Source organism: Pelobates fuscus, chromosome 3 (assembly GCF_036172605.1).
Source record: "Pelobates fuscus isolate aPelFus1 chromosome 3, aPelFus1.pri, whole genome shotgun sequence".
Lineage (NCBI taxonomy): Eukaryota > Metazoa > Chordata > Amphibia > Anura > Pelobatidae > Pelobates > Pelobates fuscus.
The window spans coordinates 26,144,297-26,166,503 of record NC_086319.1 but is presented as its reverse complement, the minus strand read 5'-3'; the positions used below and the strand labels follow the sequence as shown (position 1 = coordinate 26,166,503).

Sequence of the window (22,207 nt, the reverse complement as noted above, 5' to 3'; positions counted from 1 at the left end):
TTAACATTCTGAGATTGTTTTTATTGCAGTTGTCCATCATAGTTTCCCTACCTGAGTGCTAGCTCCTGAGGCTGTTACTAGTTTATCTGGTTGACTGAGGTTCTCTCAAGGAATAAAGTTAGACTATTGCTGTTACTCAGAAAAAAACAAAACACAAAATGGTAGATAGTACAATCAAATATGGGTTATTGCATGAACAAAAAAAATAAAATAAAGAACTGAAAAGTATGTAGATCATGTGAAACAAATATAGGAGCCTGAACATTTATTTGTTGATGCACGCAACAGACGTGCACTAAATGTATGTAAACTTCTAGAATATTTACATGAAGAGAATATATATTTTTTTGTTTTGAATCCTGTTTTTATATATATACCTTAAAGGAACCCTTTGGGATAATTAGCATGTTCCCGCAGGCAGAGCAGTGTAAATGCTGCCTTTTCAGAGAAAAGGTAATGTTTAGGTGGCTGCCTAACACCACCTATACTAGCTGTCACTAGCCACTAGGGTAGGGCTGTTAAACATACGGCACGCTCCAGACCGGGCCCCTGTCACAGCGTTAGTCCTCTCCCCCCCTGCAGCATGCTGGGAGGAAGTGAGTTCAGGTCACTTCCTCCCAGCTTATGAGAGCCGTGCAGGGAGGCAGTAGCAGTCACACACACAGGAGGGGGGAGCTAAAATGTTAGCTAAAATATGTTAGTTCTTAGTTATACGTGTGTATCTGCTTTTAAGGTGTATGTAAGTGGTGGAACAACAGCCTACATGCTTTGGGGGACTATCGGGTAGGCCTATAGCTTTAGGACCACCTGATGTGTATTATTGCTGAACAGGGGCCAGGTTAGTTGTCGTGGTCCTTTAAGAGAATTAATCGGGCCCATGTGATTCGGCTGCCTGGGAGAAAGTGACAGTCTACCACTTCCTCCCAGCTTCGTAAGAAAGCGCCGCGCGGGAGGAAGGAGGAGGAGGCACCAGCAACAGCATGGAGAAGAGAGGCAGGAGTAAACTGCTGCTGACCCCAGCACTCACTTCCATCAATCTCAGATAGCAGCAGTACACCAGGAAAGCCACCCTCCTGGACACAAAAGGTATGCTAACAGGAGGGCGGCTGCAAACATAAAAATTATTAAATTTATGTGTGTATCTGTCAAGGTGTTTGTATGTATCAGTGTGTGTGTGTGTGTCTCAGTATGTGTGCATCTGTGTGTCAAGGTGTGTATATGTCAGTGTGTATATCTGAGTGTCAGGGTGTGTGAATGTGCCAGTTTGTATGTCTTCCTGTGGCTGCATATAACTGTGTGGATATCTATGTCTGTGTGTGTATCTCTGTGTGTGGAAATGCATACATCCCAACACTGCACACAAACACATCTCTATATTGGAACACTAATACTGCACATAAATACACATTTTTTATTGTTGTAACAATGTCATGAATTATATTTTTGACATTATGTGAAGTTGTTCTTTGTGTCTGCTCTTATTCTTGTTTGCGCGTGTGTGTGCATATAGATTTTATGCATTTGGTCCTCCATACCTATCTCAGTGGACAGCTGGCCCTCTAGAACAAATGAGTTTAACAACCCTGCACTAGATGGACTTTCTGAACGAGGTCCTGCAATTGTTTAGCATTTGCCACTCTCTGAGAGTACATTGAATGCACCCCAAAGAGATGCATTAATTCAATGCAGCTCTATGAGGAGATGCTGTTTGGCACAGCATGGTGTTGCTGCACATGCCCACTAACACTCACAATTCTTCCCTATGGAAGGGTGGCTGCTCTCTGGGGGGAAATAAGGTAAGTAAAACTCCTTTTACATTATCTAACTAGATAGAACAACACTCTAACTTTAGAAATAAAGTTTGTTTTCATTAAATGTTCCTTTAACAGAAAGTACTTTCAAGAGTTTGACATGTTAGAGTGCAACATTATCCTTGAAAACTGGAAATTCAAACGCAAAACAGGACTCAACAATCAAAGTGCTTTTATTATCACAATATGCCAAAATTGCATGGCATACCTTCAAACGTTATCCGAATGACGGTTTCAGGTATTTTCATCTCAGCAGCAAAGTAGTTTTTAAGGTTTTGTACAGAATATCCAATAGAAAATGCCATGGTAACCACTTGACCATCAGGAACCAGCATAACCTTAACTGAAAAATAGATTAAAACCAATTATAGCATGCATCGCTCAACACAAGAGTGCCTTTTATCAAAGAGTACAGATTGGCCAAGTATTGTGGGAGTTACCACCCAGAGCAGCTTTAAAGCAGTTACCCCCAAAGTCCCCTTTAACATTAAACCCCTCTACTGCAGGCATCATTAACATACGGGTGATATTTTAGAAGATTAAAGAATTTATTTTAACTACACATTCACAGCTGGGTTGATCTAGACCCTGATATCACTTCAGATAAATTCAAGAAGGAACATTTTCAGACAAGAGGCTCAAGTTGTGGGCAGGGTGGGGCTTTTAGGCACCTTCATGGCCTAGTGATAACTATTTATGTAACTGAAATTTAGAAAATGGAATCTAGCTATCTTATTTACGCAGACTGATTTCTAAACACATTTATTGTAGTTTGAAGACACATTACTGGGAGTATTATTACTGTGTAGCTCTGTTATACACTCAGACACATTACTGGGAGTATTATTACTGTGGAGCTCTGTTATACACTCAGATACATTACTGGGAGTATTATTGCTGTGGAGCTCTGTTATACACTCAGATACATTACTGGGAGTATTATTGCTGCGGAGCTCTGTTATACACTCAGACACATTACTGGGAGTATTATTGCTGTGGAGCTCTGTTATACACTCAGGCACATTACTGGGAGTATTATTACTGTGGAGCTCTGTTATACACTCAGATACAATACTGGGAGTATTATTGCTGTGCAGCTCTCTTATACACTCAGATACATTACTGGGTGTATTATTGCTGTGGAGCTCTGATATACACTCAGATACATTACTGGGAGTATTATTACTGTGGAGCTCTGTTATACACTCAGACACATTACTGGGAGTATTAATGCCGTGCAGCTCTCTTATACACTCAGACACATTACTGGGAGTATTATTGCTAGGGAGCTCTGTTATACAGTCAGACACATTACTGGGAGTATTATTGCCGTGCAGCTCTCTTATACACTCAGATACATTACTGGGAGTATTATTGCTGTGGAGCTCTGTTATACACTCAGACACATTACCGGGAGTATTATTGCTGTGGAGCTCTGTTATACACTCAGACACATTACTGGGAGTATTATTGCTGTGGAGCTATGTTATACACTCAGACACATTACTGGGAGTATTATTGCTGTGGAGCTCTGTTATACACTCAGGCACATTACTGGGAGTATTATTGCTGTGGAGCTTTGTTATACACTCAGACACATTACTGGGAGTATTATTGATGTGCAGCTCTCTTATACACTCAGATACATTACTGGGAGTATTATTGCTGTGGAGCTCTGTTATACACTCAGATACATTACTGGGAGTATTATTACTGTGGAGCTGTGTTATACACTCAGACACATTACTGGGAGTATTATTGCTGTGCAGCTCTCTTATACACTCAGATACATTACTGGGAGTATTATTGCTGTGGAGCTCTGTTATACACTCAGATACATTACTAGGAGTATTATTACTGTGGAGCTCTGTTAAAACAGTCAGACACATTACTGGGAGTATTATTGCTGTGCAGCTCTCTTATACACTCAGATACATTACTGGGAGTATTATTGCTGTGGAGCTCTGTTATACACTCAGATACATTACTGGGAGTATTATTGCTGTGGAGCTCTGTTATACACTCAGACACATTACCAGGAGTATTATTTCTGTGGAGCTCTGTTATACACCCAGATACATTACTGTGAGTATTATTGCTGTGGAGCTCTGTTATACACTCAGACACATTACTGGGAGTATTATTACTGTGGAGCTCTGTTATACAGTCAGACACATTACTGGGAGTATTATTGCTGTGGAGCTCTGTTATACACTCAGGCACATTACTGGGAGTATTATTACTGTGGAGCTCTGTTATACACTCAGACACATTACTGGGAGTATTATTGCCTTGCAGCTCTCTTATACACTCAGATACATTACTGGGAGTATTATTGCTGTGGAGCTCTGTTATACACTCAGATACATTACTGGGAGTATTATTACTGTGGAGCTCTGTTATACAGTCAGACACATTACTGGGAGTATTATTGCTGTGCAGCTCTCTTATACACTCAGATACATTACTGGGAGTATTATTGCTGTGGAGCTCTGTTATACACTCAGATACATTACTAGGAGTATTATTACTGTGGAGCTCTGTTAAAACAGTCAGACACATTACTGGGAGTATTATTGCTGTGCAGCTCTCTTATACACTCAGATACATTACTAGGAGTATTATTGCTGTGGAGCTCTGTTATACACTCAGATACATTACTGGGAGTATTATTGCTGTGGAGCTCTGTTATACACTAAGACACATTACCGGGAGTATTATTTCTGTGGAGCTCTGTTATACACTCAGACACATTACTTGGAGTATTATTACTGTGGAGCTCTGTTATACACTCAGACACATTACTGGGAGCATTATTGCTGTGCAGCTCTCTTATACACTCAGATACATTACTGGGAGTATTATTGCTGTGGAGCTCTGTTATACACTCAGATACATTACTGGGAGTATTATTGCTGTGGAGCTCTGTTATACACTCAGACACATTACCGGGAGTATTATTTCTGTGGAGCTCTGTTATACACTCAGACACATTACTGGGAGTATTATTGCTGTGCAGCTCTCTTATACACTCAGATACATTACTGGGAGTATTATTGCTGTGGAGCTCTGTTATACACTCAGATACATTACTGGGAGTATTATTACTGTGGAGCTCTGTTATACAGTCAGACACATTACTGGGAGTATTATTGCTGTGCAGCTCTCTTATACACTCAGACACATTACTGGGAGTATTATTGCTGTGGAGCTCTGTTATACAGTCAGACACATTACTGGGAGTATTATTGCTAGGGAGCTCTGTTATACAGTCAGACACATTACTGGGAGTATTATTGCTGTGGAGCTCTGTTATACACTCACACACATTACCGGGAGTATTATTGCTGTGGAGCTCTGTTATACACTCAGGCATATTACCGGGAGTATTATTGCTGTGGAGCTCTGTTATACACTTAGATACATTACTGGGAGTATTATTGCTGTGGAGCTTTGTTATACACTTAGACACATTACTGGGAGTATTATTGCTGTGGAGCTCTGTTATACACTCAGACACATTACAAGGAGTATTATTGCTGTGGAGTTCTGTTATACACTCATGCGCATTACTGGGAGTATTATTTCTGTGGGGCTCTGTTATACACTCAGGCACATTACTGGGCGTATTATTGCTGTGGAGCTCTGTTATACACTCAGACGCATTACTGGGAGTATTATTACTGTGGGGCTCTGTTATACACTCAGACACATTACTGGGAGTATTATTACTGTGGAGCTCTGTTATACACTCAGACACATTACTGGGAGTATTATTGCTGTGGAGCTCTGTTATGCACTCAGACACATTACTGGGAGTATTATTGCTGTGGAGCTCTGTTATACACACAGACACATTACTGGGAGAATTATTGCTGTGGAGCTCTGTTATACACTCACACACATTACACGGAGTATTATTGCTGTGGAGCTCTGTTATACACACGGACGCATTACTGGGAGTATTATTGCTGTGGAGCTCTGTTATACACTCAGCCACATTACAGGGAGTATTATTGCTGTGGAGCTCTGTTATACACTCAGACACATTACTGGGAGTATTATTACTGTGGAGCTCTGTTATACACTCAGACACATTACTGGGAGTATTACTACTGTGGAGCTCTGTTATACGCTCAGACACATTACTGGGAGTATTATTGCCGTGGAGCTCTGTTATACACTCAGACACATTACTGGGAGTATTATTGCTGTGGAGTTCTGTTATACACTCATGCGCATTACTGGGAGTATTATTTCTGTTTGGCTCTGTTATACACTCAGGCACATTACTGGGCGTATTATTGCTGTGGAGCTCTGTTATACACTCAGACGCATTACTGGGAGTATTATTACTGTGGGGCTCTGTTATACACTCAGACACATTACTGGGAGTATTATTACTGTGGAGCTCTGTTATACACTCAGACAAATTACTGGGAGTATTATTGCTGTGGAGCTCTGTTATACACTCAGGCATATTACCGGGAGTATTATTGCTGTGGAGCTCTGTTATGCAGTCAGACACATTACTGGGAGTATTATTGCTGTGGAGCTCTGTTATGCAGTCAGACACATTACTGGGTGTATTATTGCTGTGGAGCTCTGTTATACACTCAGACACATTACTGGGAGAATTATTGCTGTGGAGCTCTGTTATACACTCAGACACATTACTGGGAGTATTATTGCTGTGGAGCTCTGTTATACACTCAGACACATTACTGGGAGTATTATTGCTGTGGAGCTCTGTTATGCACTCAGACACATTACTGGGAGTATTATTGCTGTGGAGCTCTGTTATACACACAGACACATTACTGGGAGAATTATTGCTGTGGAGCTCTGTTATACCCTCAGACACATTACAGGGAGTATTATTGCTGTGGAGCTCTGTTATACACTCAGACACATTACTGGGAGTATTATTACTGTGGAGCTCTGTTATACACTCAGACACATTACTGGGAGTATTACTACTGTGGAGCTCTGTTATACGCTCAGACGCATTACTGGGAGTATTATTGCCGTGGAGCTCTGTTATACACTCAGACACATTACTGGGAGTATTATTGCTGTGGAGCGATGTTATACACACAGACACATTACTGGGAGAATTATTACTGTGGAGCTCTGTTATACACTCAGATACATTACTGGGAGTATTATTGCTGCGGAGCTCTGTTATACACTCAGACACATTACTGGGAGTATTATTGCTGTGGAGCTCTGTTATACACTCAGGCACATTACTGGGTGTATTATTACTGTGGAGCTCTGTTATACACTCAGATACAATACTGGGAGTATTATTGCTGTGCAGCTCTCTTATACACTCAGATACATTACTGGGTGTATTATTGCTGTGGAGCTCTGATATACACTCAGATACATTACTGGGAGTATTATTACTGTGGAGCTCTGTTATACACTCAGACACATTACTGGGAGTATTAATGCCGTGCAGCTCTCTTATACACTCAGACACATTACTGGGAGTATTATTGCTAGGGAGCTCTGTTATACAGTCAGACACATTACTGGGAGTATTATTGCCGTGCAGCTCTCTTATACACTCAGATACATTACTGGGAGTATTATTGCTGTGGAGCTCTGTTATACACTCAGACACATTACTGGGAGTATTATTGCTGTGGAGCTATGTTATACACTCAGACACATTACTGGGAGTATTATTGCTGTGGAGCTCTGTTATACACTCAGGCACATTACTGGGAGTATTATTGCTGTGGAGCTCTGTTATACACTCAGACACATTAATGGGAGTATTATTGCTGTGCAGCTCTCTTATACACTCAGATACATTACTGGGAGTATTATTGCTGTGGAGCTCTGTTATACACTCAGATACATTACTGGGAGTATTATTACTGTGGAGCTGTGTTATACACTCAGACACATTACTGGGAGTATTATTGCTGTGCAGCTCTCTTATACACTCAGATACATTACTGGGAGTATTATTGCTGTGGAGCTCTGTTATACACTCAGATACATTACTAGGAGTATTATTACTGTGGAGCTCTGTTAAAACAGTCAGACACATTACTGGGAGTATTATTGCTGTGCAGCTCTCTTATACACTCAGATACATTACTGGGAGTATTATTGCTGTGGAGCTCTGTTATACACTCAGATACATTACTGGGAGTATTATTGCTGTGGAGCTCTGTTATACACTCAGACACATTACCAGGAGTATTATTTCTGTGGAGCTCTGTTATACACCCAGATACATTACTGTGAGTATTATTGCTGTGGAGCTCTGTTATACACTCAGACACATTACTGGGAGTATTATTACTGTGGAGCTCTGTTATACAGTCAGACACATTACTGGGAGTATTATTGCTGTGGAGCTCTGTTATACACTCAGGCACATTACTGGGAGTATTATTACTGTGGAGCTCTGTTATACACTCAGACACATTACTGGGAGTATTATTGCCTTGCAGCTCTCTTATACACTCAGATACATTACTGGGAGTATTATTGCTGTGGAGCTCTGTTATACACTCAGATACATTACTGGGAGTATTATTACTGTGGAGCTCTGTTATACAGTCAGACACATTACTGGGAGTATTATTGCTGTGCAGCTCTCTTATACACTCAGATACATTACTGGGAGTATTATTGCTGTGGAGCTCTGTTATACACTCAGATACATTACTAGGAGTATTATTACTGTGGAGCTCTGTTAAAACAGTCAGACACATTACTGGGAGTATTATTGCTGTGCAGCTCTCTTATACACTCAGATACATTACTAGGAGTATTATTGCTGTGGAGCTCTGTTATACACTCAGATACATTACTGGGAGTATTATTGCTGTGGAGCTCTGTTATACACTCAGACACATTACCGGGAGTATTATTTCTGTGGAGCTCTGTTATACACTCAGACACATTACTTGGAGTATTATTACTGTGGAGCTCTGTTATACACTCAGACACATTACTGGGAGCATTATTGCTGTGCAGCTCTCTTATACACTCAGATACATTACTGGGAGTATTATTGCTGTGGAGCTCTGTTATAAACTCAGATACATTACTGGGAGTATTATTGCTGTGGAGCTCTGTTATACACTCAGACACATTACCGGGAGTATTATTTCTGTGGAGCTCTGTTATACACTCAGACACATTACTGGGAGTATTATTGCTGTGCAGCTCTCTTATACACTCAGATACATTACTGGGAGTATTATTGCTGTGGAGCTCTGTTATACACTCAGATACATTACTGGGAGTATTATTACTGTGGAGCTCTGTTATACAGTCAGACACATTACTGGGAGTATTATTGCTGTGCAGCTCTCTTATACACTCAGACACATTACTGGGAGTATTATTGCTGTGGAGCTCTGTTATACAGTCAGACACATTACTGGGAGTATTATTGCTAGGGAGCTCTGTTATACAGTCAGACACATTACTGGGAGTATTATTGCTGTGGAGCTCTGTTATACACTCACACACATTACCGGGAGTATTATTGCTGTGGAGCTCTGTTATACACTCAGGCATATTACCGGGAGTATTATTGCTGTGGAGCTCTGTTATACACTTAGATACATTACTGGGAGTATTATTGCTGTGGAGCTTTGTTATACACTTAGACACATTACTGGGAGTATTATTGCTGTGGAGCTCTGTTATACACTCAGACACATTACTGGGAGTATTATTGCTGTGGAGTTCTGTTATACACTCATGCGCATTACTGGGAGTATTATTTCTGTGGGCCTCTGTTATACACTCAGGCACATTACTGGGCGTATTATTGCTGTGGAGCTCTGTTATACACTCAGACACATTACTGGGAGTATTATTACTGTGGGGCTCTGTTATACACTCAGACACATTACTGGGAGTATTATTACTGTGGAGCTCTGTTATACACTAAGACACATTACCGGGAGTATTATTTCTGTGGAGCTCTGTTATACACTCAGACACATTACTTGGAGTATTATTACTGTGGAGCTCTGTTATACACTCAGACACATTACTGGGAGCATTATTGCTGTGCAGCTCTCTTATACACTCAGATACATTACTGGGAGTATTATTGCTGTGGAGCTCTGTTATACACTCAGATACATTACTGGGAGTATTATTGCTGTGGAGCTCTGTTATACACTCAGACACATTACTGGGAGTATTATTGCTGTGGAGTTCTGTTATACACTCATGCGCATTACTGGGAGTATTATTTCTGTGGGCCTCTGTTATACACTCAGGCACATTACTGGGCGTATTATTGCTGTGGAGCTCTGTTATACACTCAGACACATTACTGGGAGTATTATTACTGTGGGGCTCTGTTATACACTCAGATACATTACTGGGAGTATTATTGCTGTGGAGCTCTGTTATACACTAAGACACATTACCGGGAGTATTATTTCTGTGGAGCTCTGTTATACACTCAGACACATTACTTGGAGTATTATTACTGTGGAGCTCTGTTATACACTCAGACACATTACTGGGAGCATTATTGCTGTGCAGCTCTCTTATACACTCAGATACATTACTGGGAGTATTATTGCTGTGGAGCTCTGTTATACACTCAGATACATTACTGGGAGTATTATTGCTGTGGAGCTCTGTTATACACTCAGACACATTACCGGGAGTATTATTTCTGTGGAGCTCTGTTATACACTCAGACACATTACTGGGAGTATTATTGCTGTGCAGCTCTCTTATACACTCAGATACATTACTGGGAGTATTATTGCTGTGGAGCTCTGTTATACACTCATACATTACTGGGAGTATTATTACTGTGGAGCTCTGTTATACAGTCAGACACATTACTGGGAGTATTATTGCTGTGCAGCTCTCTTATACACTCAGACACATTACTGGGAGTATTATTGCTGTGGAGCTCTGTTATACAGTCAGACACATTACTGGGAGTATTATTGCTAGGGAGCTCTGTTATACAGTCAGACACATTACTGGGAGTATTATTGCTGTGGAGCTCTGTTATACACTCACACACATTACCGGGAGTATTATTGCTGTGGAGCTCTGTTATACACTCAGGCATATTACCGGGAGTATTATTGCTGTGGAGCTCTGTTATACACTTAGATACATTACTGGGAGTATTATTGCTGTGGAGCTTTGTTATACACTTAGACACATTACTGGGAGTATTATTGCTGTGGAGCTCTGTTATACACTCAGACACATTACAAGGAGTATTATTGCTGTGGAGTTCTGTTATACACTCATGCGCATTACTGGGAGTATTATTTCTGTGGGGCTCTGTTATACACTCAGGCACATTACTGGGCGTATTATTGCTGTGGAGCTCTGTTATACACTCAGACGCATTACTGGGAGTATTATTACTGTGGGGCTCTGTTATACACTCAGACACATTACTGGGAGTATTATTACTGTGGAGCTCTGTTATACACTCAGACACATTACTGGGAGTATTATTGCTGTGGAGCTCTGTTATGCACTCAGACACATTACTGGGAGTATTATTGCTGTGGAGCTCTGTTATACACACAGACACATTACTGGGAGAATTATTGCTGTGGAGCTCTGTTATACACTCACACACATTACACGGAGTATTATTGCTGTGGAGCTCTGTTATACACACGGACGCATTACTGGGAGTATTATTGCTGTGGAGCTCTGTTATACACTCAGCCACATTACAGGGAGTATTATTGCTGTGGAGCTCTGTTATACACTCAGACACATTACTGGGAGTATTATTACTGTGGAGCTCTGTTATACACTCAGACACATTACTGGGAGTATTACTACTGTGGAGCTCTGTTATACGCTCAGACACATTACTGGGAGTATTATTGCCGTGGAGCTCTGTTATACACTCAGACACATTACTGGGAGTATTATTGCTGTGGAGTTCTGTTATACACTCATGCGCATTACTGGGAGTATTATTTCTGTTTGGCTCTGTTATACACTCAGGCACATTACTGGGCGTATTATTGCTGTGGAGCTCTGTTATACACTCAGACGCATTACTGGGAGTATTATTACTGTGGGGCTCTGTTATACACTCAGACACATTACTGGGAGTATTATTACTGTGGAGCTCTGTTATACACTCAGACAAATTACTGGGAGTATTATTGCTGTGGAGCTCTGTTATACACTCAGGCATATTACCGGGAGTATTATTGCTGTGGAGCTCTGTTATGCAGTCAGACACATTACTGGGAGTATTATTGCTGTGGAGCTCTGTTATGCAGTCAGACACATTACTGGGTGTATTATTGCTGTGGAGCTCTGTTATACACTCAGACGCATTACTGGGAGTATTATTACTGTGGGGCTCTGTTATACACTCAGACACATTACTGGGAGTATTATTACTGTGGAGCTCTGTTATACACTCAGACACATTACTGGGAGTATTATTGCTGTGGAGCTCTGTTATACACTCAGACACATTACTGGGAGTATTATTGCTGTGGAGCTCTGTTATGCACTCAGACACATTACTGGGAGTATTATTGCTGTGGAGCTCTGTTATACACACAGACACATTACTGGGAGAATTATTGCTGTGGAGCTCTGTTATACCCTCAGACACATTACAGGGAGTATTATTGCTGTGGAGCTCTGTTATACACTCAGACACATTACTGGGAGTATTATTACTGTGGAGCTCTGTTATACACTCAGACACATTACTGGGAGTATTACTACTGTGGAGCTCTGTTATACGCTCAGACGCATTACTGGGAGTATTATTGCCGTGGAGCTCTGTTATACACTCAGACACATTACTGGGAGTATTATTGCTGTGGAGCGATGTTATACACACAGACACATTACTGGGAGAATTATTACTGTGGAGCTCTGTTATACACTCAGATACATTACTGGGAGTATTATTGCTGCGGAGCTCTGTTATACACTCAGACACATTACTGGGAGTATTATTGCTGTGGAGCTCTGTTATACACTCAGGCACATTACTGGGAGTATTATTACTGTGGAGCTCTGTTATACACTCAGATACAATACTGGGAGTATTATTGCTGTGCAGCTCTCTTATACACTCAGATACATTACTGGGTGTATTATTGCTGTGGAGCTCTGATATACACTCAGATACATTACTGGGAGTATTATTACTGTGGAGCTCTGTTATACACTCAGACACATTACTGGGAGTATTAATGCCGTGCAGCTCTCTTATAAACTCAGACACATTACTGGGAGTATTATTGCTAGGGAGCTGTGTTATACAGTCAGACACATTACTGGGAGTATTATTGCCGTGCAGCTCTCTTATACACTCAGATACATTACTGGGAGTATTATTGCTGTGGAGCTCTGTTATACACTCAGACACATTACTGGGAGTATTATTGCTGTGGAGCTATGTTATACACTCAGACACATTACTGGGAGTATTATTGCTGTGGAGCTCTGTTATACACTCAGGCACATTACTGGGAGTATTATTGCTGTGGAGCTCTGTTATACACTCAGACACATTAATGGGAGTATTATTGCTGTGCAGCTCTCTTATACACTCAGATACATTACTGGGAGTATTATTGCTGTGGAGCTCTGTTATACACTCAGATACATTACTGGGAGTATTATTACTGTGGAGCTGTGTTATACACTCAGACACATTACTGGGAGTATTATTGCTGTGCAGCTCTCTTATACACTCAGATACATTACTGGGAGTATTATTGCTGTGGAGCTCTGTTATACACTCAGATACATTACTAGGAGTATTATTACTGTGGAGCTCTGTTAAAACAGTCAGACACATTACTGGGAGTATTATTGCTGTGCAGCTCTCTTATACACTCAGATACATTACTGGGAGTATTATTGCTGTGGAGCTCTGTTATACACTCAGATACATTACTGGGAGTATTATTGCTGTGGAGCTCTGTTATACACTCAGACACATTACCAGGAGTATTATTTCTGTGGAGCTCTGTTATACACCCAGATACATTACTGTGAGTATTATTGCTGTGGAGCTCTGTTATACACTCAGACACATTACTGGGAGTATTATTACTGTGGAGCTCTGTTATACAGTCAGACACATTACTGGGAGTATTATTGCTGTGGAGCTCTGTTATACACTCAGGCACATTACTGGGAGTATTATTACTGTGGAGCTCTGTTATACACTCAGACACATTACTGGGAGTATTATTGCCTTGCAGCTCTCTTATACACTCAGATACATTACTGGGAGTATTATTGCTGTGGAGCTCTGTTATACACTCAGATACATTACTGGGAGTATTATTACTGTGGAGCTCTGTTATACAGTCAGACACATTACTGGGAGTATTATTGCTGTGCAGCTCTCTTATACACTCAGATACATTACTGGGAGTATTATTGCTGTGGAGCTCTGTTATACACTCAGATACATTACTAGGAGTATTATTACTGTGGAGCTCTGTTATACACTCAGACACATTACTGGGAGTATTACTACTGTGGAGCTCTGTTATACGCTCAGACACATTACTGGGAGTATTATTGCCGTGGAGCTCTGTTATACACTCAGACACATTACTGGGAGTATTATTGCTGTGGAGTTCTGTTATACACTCATGCGCATTACTGGGAGTATTATTTCTGTTTGGCTCTGTTATACACTCAGACACATTACTGGGAGTATTATTACTGTGGGGCTCTGTTATACACTCAGACACATTACTGGGAGTATTATTACTGTGGAGCTCTGTTATACACTCAGACACATTACTGGGAGTATTATTACTGTGGAGCTCTGTTATACACTCAGGCATATTACCGGGAGTATTATTGCTGTGGAGCTCTGTTATGCAGTCAGACACATTACTGGGAGTATTATTGCTGTGGAGCTCTGTTATGCAGTCAGACACATTACTGGGTGTATTATTGCTGTGGAGCTCTGTTATACACACAGACACATTACTGGGAGAATTATTGCTGTGGAGCTCTGTTATACACACAGACACATTACTGGGAGAATTATTGCTGTGGAGCTCTGTTATACCCTCAGACACATTACTGGGAGTATTATTGCTGTGGAGCGTTGTTATACACTCAGACACATTACTGGGAGTATTATTACTGTGGAGCTCTGTTATACACTCAGACACATTACTGGGAGTATTATTGCTGTGGAGCTCTGTTATGCACTCAGACACATTACTGGGAGTATTATTGCTGTGCAGCTCTGTTATGCACTCAGACACATTACTTGGAGTATTATTACTGTGGAGCTCTGTTATACACTCAGACACATTACTGGGAGCATTATTGCTGTGCAGCTCTCTTATACACTCAGATACATTACTGGGAGTATTATTGCTGTGGAGCTCTGTTATACACTCAGATACATTACTGGGAGTATTATTGCTGTGGAGCTCTGTTATACACTCAGACACATTACCGGGAGTATTATTTCTGTGGAGCTCTGTTATACACTCAGACACATTACTGGGAGTATTATTGCTGTGCAGCTCTCTTATACACTCAGATACATTACTGGGAGTATTATTGCTGTGGAGCTCTGTTATACACTCAGATACATTACTGGGAGTATTATTACTGTGGAGCTCTGTTATACAGTCAGACACATTACTGGGAGTATTATTGCTGTGCAGCTCTCTTATACACTCAGACACATTACTGGGAGTATTATTGCTGTGGAGCTCTGTTATACAGTCAGACACATTACTGGGAGTATTATTGCTAGGGAGCTCTGTTATACAGTCAGACACATTACTGGGAGTATTATTGCTGTGGAGCTCTGTTATACACTCACACACATTACCGGGAGTATTATTGCTGTGGAGCTCTGTTATACACTCAGGCATATTACCGGGAGTATTATTGCTGTGGAGCTCTGTTATACACTTAGATACATTACTGGGAGTATTATTTCTGTTTGGCTCTGTTATACACTCAGACACATTACTGGGAGTATTATTACTGTGGGGCTCTGTTATACACTCAGACACATTACTGGGAGTATTATTACTGTGGAGCTCTGTTATACACTCAGACACATTACTGGGAGTATTATTACTGTGGAGCTCTGTTATACACTCAGGCATATTACCGGGAGTATTATTGCTGTGGAGCTCTGTTATGCAGTCAGACACATTACTGGGAGTATTATTGCTGTGGAGCTCTGTTATGCAGTCAGACACATTACTGGGTGTATTATTGCTGTGGAGCTCTGTTATACACTCAGACGCATTACTGGGAGTATTATTGCTGTGGAGCTCTGTTATACACACAGACACATTACTGGGAGAATTATTGCTGTGGAGCTCTGTTATACACACAGACACATTACTGGGAGAATTATTGCTGTGGAGCTCTGTTATACCCTCAGACACATTACTGGGAGTATTATTGCTGTGGAGCGTTGTTATACACTCAGACACATTACTGGGAGTATTATTACTGTGGAGCTCTGTTATACACTCAGACACATTACTGGGAGTATTATTGCTGTGGAGCTCTGTTATGCACTCAGACACATTACTGGGAGTATTATTGCTGTGCAGCTCTGTTATGCACTCAGACACATTACTTGGAGTATTATTACTGTGGAGCTCTGTTATACACTCAGACACATTACTGGGAGCATTATTGCTGTGCAGCTCTCTTATACACTCAGATACATTACTGGGAGTATTATTGCTGTGGAGCTCTGTTATACACTCAGATACATTACTGGGAGTATTATTGCTGTGGAGCTCTGTTATACACTCAGACACATTACCGGGAGTATTATTTCTGTGGAGCTCTGTTATACACTCAGACACATTACTGGGAGTATTATTGCTGTGCAGCTCTCTTATACACTCAGATACATTACTGGGAGTATTATTGCTGTGGAGCTCTGTTATACACTCAGATACATTACTGGGAGTATTATTACTGTGGAGCTCTGTTATACAGTCAGACACATTACTGGGAGTATTATTGCTGTGCAGCTCTCTTATACACTCAGACACATTACTGGGAGTATTATTGCTGTGGAGCTCTGTTATACAGTCAGACACATTACTGGGAGTATTATTGCTAGGGAGCTCTGTTATACAGTCAGACACATTACTGGGAGTATTATTGCTGTGGAGCTCTGTTATACACTCACACACATTACCGGGAGTATTATTGCTGTGGAGCTCTGTTGTACACTCAGGCATATTACCGGGAGTATTATTGCTGTGGAGCTCTGTTATACACTTAGATACATTACTGGGAGTATTATTGCTGTGGAGCTTTGTTATACACTTAGACACATTACTGGGAGTATTATTGCTGTGGAGCTCTGTTATACACTCAGACACATTACTAGGAGTATTATTGCTGTGGAGTTCTGTTATACACTCATGCGCATTACTGGGAGTATTATTTCTGTGGGGCTCTGTTATACACTCAGGCACATTACTGGGCGTATTATTGCTGTGGAGCTCTGTTATACACTCAGACGCATTACTGGGAGTATTATTACTGTGGGGCTCTGTTATACACTCAGACACATTACTGGGAGTATTATTACTGTGGAGCTCTGTTATACACTCAGACACATTACTGGGAGTATTATTGCTGTGGAGCTCTGTTATGCACTCAGACACATTACTGGGAGTATTATTGCTGTGGAGCTCTGTTATACACACAGACACATTACTGGGAGAATTATTGCTGTGGAGCTCTGTTATACACTCACACACATTACACGGAGTATTATTGCTGTGGAGCTCTGTTATACACACGGACGCATTACTGGGAGTATTATTGCTGTGGAGCTCTGTTATACACTCAGACACATTACTGAGAGTATTATTACTGTGGAGCTCTGTTATACACTCAGACACATTACTGGGAGTATTACTACTGTGGAGCTCTGTTATACGCTCAGACACATTACTGGGAGTATTATTGCCGTGGAGCTCTGTTATACACTCAGACACATTACTGGGAGTATTATTGCTGTGGAGTTCTGTTATACACTCATGCGCATTACTGGGAGTATTATTTCTGTTTGGCTCTGTTATACACTCAGGCACATTACTGGGCGTATTATTGCTGTGGAGCTCTGTTATACACTCAGACGCATTACTGGGAGTATTATTACTGTGGGGCTCTGTTATACACTCAGACACATTACTGGGAGTATTATTACTGTGGAGCTCTGTTATACACTCAGACAAATTACTGGGAGTATTATTGCTGTGGAGCTCTGTTATACACTCAGGCATATTACCGGGAGTATTATTGCTGTGGAGCTCTGTTATGCAGTCAGACACATTACTGGGAGTATTATTGCTGTGGAGCTCTGTTATGCAGTCAGACACATTACTGGGTGTATTATTGCTGTGGAGCTCTGTTATACACTCAGACGCATTACTGGGAGTATTATTACTGTGGGGCTCTGTTATACACTCAGACACATTACTGGGAGTATTATTACTGTGGAGCTCTGTTATACACTCAGACACATTACTGGGAGTATTATTGCTGTGGAGCTCTGTTATACACTCAGACACATTACTGGGAGTATTATTACTGTGGAGCTCTGTTATACACTCAGACACATTACTGGGAGTATTATTGCTGTGGAGCGTTGTTATACGCTCAGACGCATTACTGGGAGTATTATTGCTGTGGAGCTCTGTTATGCACTCAGACACATTACTGGGAGTATTATTACTGTGGAGCTCTGTTATACACACAGACACATTACTGGGAGAATTATTGCTGTGGAGCTCTGTTATACCCTCAGACACATTACTGGGAGTATTATTGCTGTGGAGCGTTGTTATACACTCAGACACATTACTGGGAGTATTATTACTGTGGAGCTCTGTTATACACTCAGACACATTACTGGGAGTATTATTGCTGTGGAGCTCTGTTATGCACTCAGACACATTACTGGGAGTATTATTGCTGTGGAGCTCTGTTTAAAACACAGACACATTACTGGGAGAATTATTGCTGTGGAGCTCTGTTATACCCTCAGACACATTACAGGGAGTATTATTGCTGTGGAGCTCTGTTATACACTCAGACACATTACTGGGAGTATTATTACTGTGGAGCTCTGTTATACACTCAGACACATTACTGGGAGTATTACTACTGTGGAGCTCTGTTATACGCTCAGACGCATTACTGGGAGTATTATTGCCGTGGAGCTCTGTTATACACTCAGACACATTACTGGGAGTATTATTGCTGTGGAGCGATGTTATACACACAGACACATTACTGGGAGAATTATTGCTGTGGAGCTCTGTTATACACTCAGATACATTACTGGGAGTATTATTGCTGCGGAGCTCTGTTATACACTCAGACACATTACTGGGAGTATTATTGCTGTGGAGCTCTGTTATACACTCAGGCACATTACTGGGAGTATTATTACTGTGGAGCTCTGTTATACACTCAGATACAATACTGGGAGTATTATTGCTGTGCAGCTCTCTTATACACTCAGATACATTACTGGGTGTATTATTGCTGTGGAGCTCTGATATACACTCAGATACATTACTGGGAGTATTATTACTGTGGAGCTCTGTTATACACTCAGACACATTACTGGGAGTATTAATGCCGTGCAGCTCTCTTATACACTCAGACACATTACTGGGAGTATTATTGCTAGGGAGCTCTGTTATACAGTCAGACACATTACTGGGAGTATTATTGCCGTGCAGCTCTCTTATACACTCAGATACATTACTGGGAGTATTATTGCTGTGGAGCTCTGTTATACACTCAGACACATTACCGGGAGTATTATTGCTGTGGAGCTCTGTTATACACTCAGACACATTACTGGGAGTATTATTGCTGTGGAGCTATGTTATACCCTCAGACACATTACTGGGAGTATTATTGCTGTGGAGCGTTGTTATACACTCAGACACATTACTGGGAGTATTATTACTGTGGAGCTCTGTTATACACTCAGACACATTACTGGGAGTATTATTGCTGTGGAGCTCTGTTATGCACTCAGACACATTACTGGGAGTATTATTGCTGTGGAGCTCTGTTATACACACAGACACATTACTGGGAGAATTATTGCTGTGGAGCTCTGTTATACCCTCAGACACATTACAGGGAGTATTATTGCTGTGGAGCTCTGTTATACGCTCAGACACATTACTGGGAGTATTACTACTGTGGAGCTCTGTTATACGCTCAGACGCATTACTGGGAGTATTATTGCCGTGGAGCTCTGTTATACACTCAGACACATTACTGGGAGTATTATTGCTGTGGAGCGATGTTATACACACAGACACATTACTGGGAGAATTATTGCTGTGGAGCTCTGTTATACACTCAGATACATTACTGGGAGTATTATTGCTGCGGAGCTCTGTTATACACTCAGACACATTACTGGGAGTATTATTGCTGTGGAGCTCTGTTATACACTCAGGCACATTACTGGGAGTATTATTACTGTGGAGCTCTGTTATACACTCAGATACAATACTGGGAGTATTATTGCTGTGCAGCTCTCTTATACACTCAGATACATTACTGGGTGTATTATTGCTGTGGAGCTCTGATATACACTCAGATACATTACTGGGAGTATTATTACTGTGGAGCTCTGTTATACACTCAGACACATTACTGGGAGTATTAATGCCGTGCAGCTCTCTTATACACTCAGACACATTACTGGGAGTATTATTGCTAGGGAGCTCTGTTATACAGTCAGACACATTACTGGGAGTATTATTGCCGTGCAGCTCTCTTATACACTCAGACACATTACTGGGAGTATTATTGCTGTGGAGCTCTGTTATACACTCAGGCACATTACTGGGAGTATTATTGCTGTGGAGCTCTGTTATACACTCAGACACATTAATGGGAGTATTATTGCTGTGCAGCTCTCTTATACACTCAGATACATTACTGGGAGTATTATTGCTGTGCAGCTCTCTTATACACTCAGATACATTACTGGGAGTATTATTGCTGTGGAGCTCTGTTATACACTCAGATACATTACTAGGAGTATTATTACTGTGGAGCTCTGTTAAAACAGTCAGACACATTACTGGGAGTATTATTGCTGTGCAGCTCTCTTATACACTCAGATACATTACTGGGAGTATTATTGCTGTGGAGCTCTGTTATACACTCAGATACATTACTGGGAGTATTATTGCTGTGGAGCTCTGTTATACACTCAGACACATTACCAGGAGTATTATTTCTGTGGAGCTCTGTTATACACCCAGATACATTACTGTGAGTATTATTGCTGTGGAGCTCTGTTATACACTCAGACACATTACTGGGAGTATTATTACTGTGGAGCTCTGTTATACAGTCAGACACATTACTGGGAGTATTATTGCTGTGGAGCTCTGTTATACACTCAGGCACATTACTGGGAGTATTATTACTGTGGAGCTCTGTTATACACTCAGACACATTACTGGGAGTATTATTGCCTTGCAGCTCTCTTATACACTCAGATACATTACTGGGAGTATTATTGCTGTGGAGCTCTGTTATACACTCAGATACATTACTGGGAGTATTATTACTGTGGAGCTCTGTTATACAGTCAGACACATTACTGGGAGTATTATTGCTGTGCAGCTCTCTTATACACTCAGATACATTACTGGGAGTATTATTGCTGTGGAGCTCTGTTATACACTCAGATACATTACTAGGAGTATTATTACTGTGGAGCTCTGTTATACACTCAGATACATTACTGGGAGTATTATTGCTGTGGAGCTCTGTTATACACTCAGACACATTACTTGGAGTATTATTACTGTGGAGCTCTGTTATACACTCAGACACATTACTGGGAGCATTATTGCTGTGCAGCTCTCTTATACACTCAGATACATTACTGGGAGTATTATTGCTGTGGAGCTCTGTTATACACTCAGATACATTACTGGGAGTATTATTGCTGTGGAGCTCTGTTATACACTCAGACACATTACCGGGAGTATTATTTCTGTGGAGCTCTGTTATACACTCAGACACATTACTGGGAGTATTATTGCTGTGCAGCTCTCTTATACACTCAGATACATTACTGGGAGTATTATTGCTGTGGAGCTCTGTTATACACTCAGATACATTACTGGGAGTATTATTACTGTGGAGCTCTGTTATACAGTCAGACACATTACTGGGAGTATTATTGCTGTGCAGCTCTCTTATACACTCAGACACATTACTGGGAGTATTATTGCTGTGGAGCTCTGTTATACAGTCAGACACATTACTGGGAGTATTATTGCTAGGGAGCTCTGTTATACAGTCAGACACATTACTGGGAGTATTATTGCTGTGGA

At 41.1% G+C, this 22,207-nt stretch overlaps 1 protein-coding gene across 1 annotated transcript in view; it reads right to left on the bottom strand.

Annotated features, from left to right (window-relative positions):
- IQUB (IQ motif and ubiquitin domain containing) overlaps nucleotides 1–22,207 on the bottom strand; it is a 63,061-nt gene that overhangs the window by 23,805 nt on the left and 17,049 nt on the right. Inside the window, exon 2 of the mRNA XM_063445086.1 lies at nucleotides 2,020–2,154. Within this exon, the coding sequence (XP_063301156.1) occupies nucleotides 2,020–2,154 (135 nt within the window). The remainder of the gene's footprint in view (nucleotides 1–2,019; nucleotides 2,155–22,207) is intronic.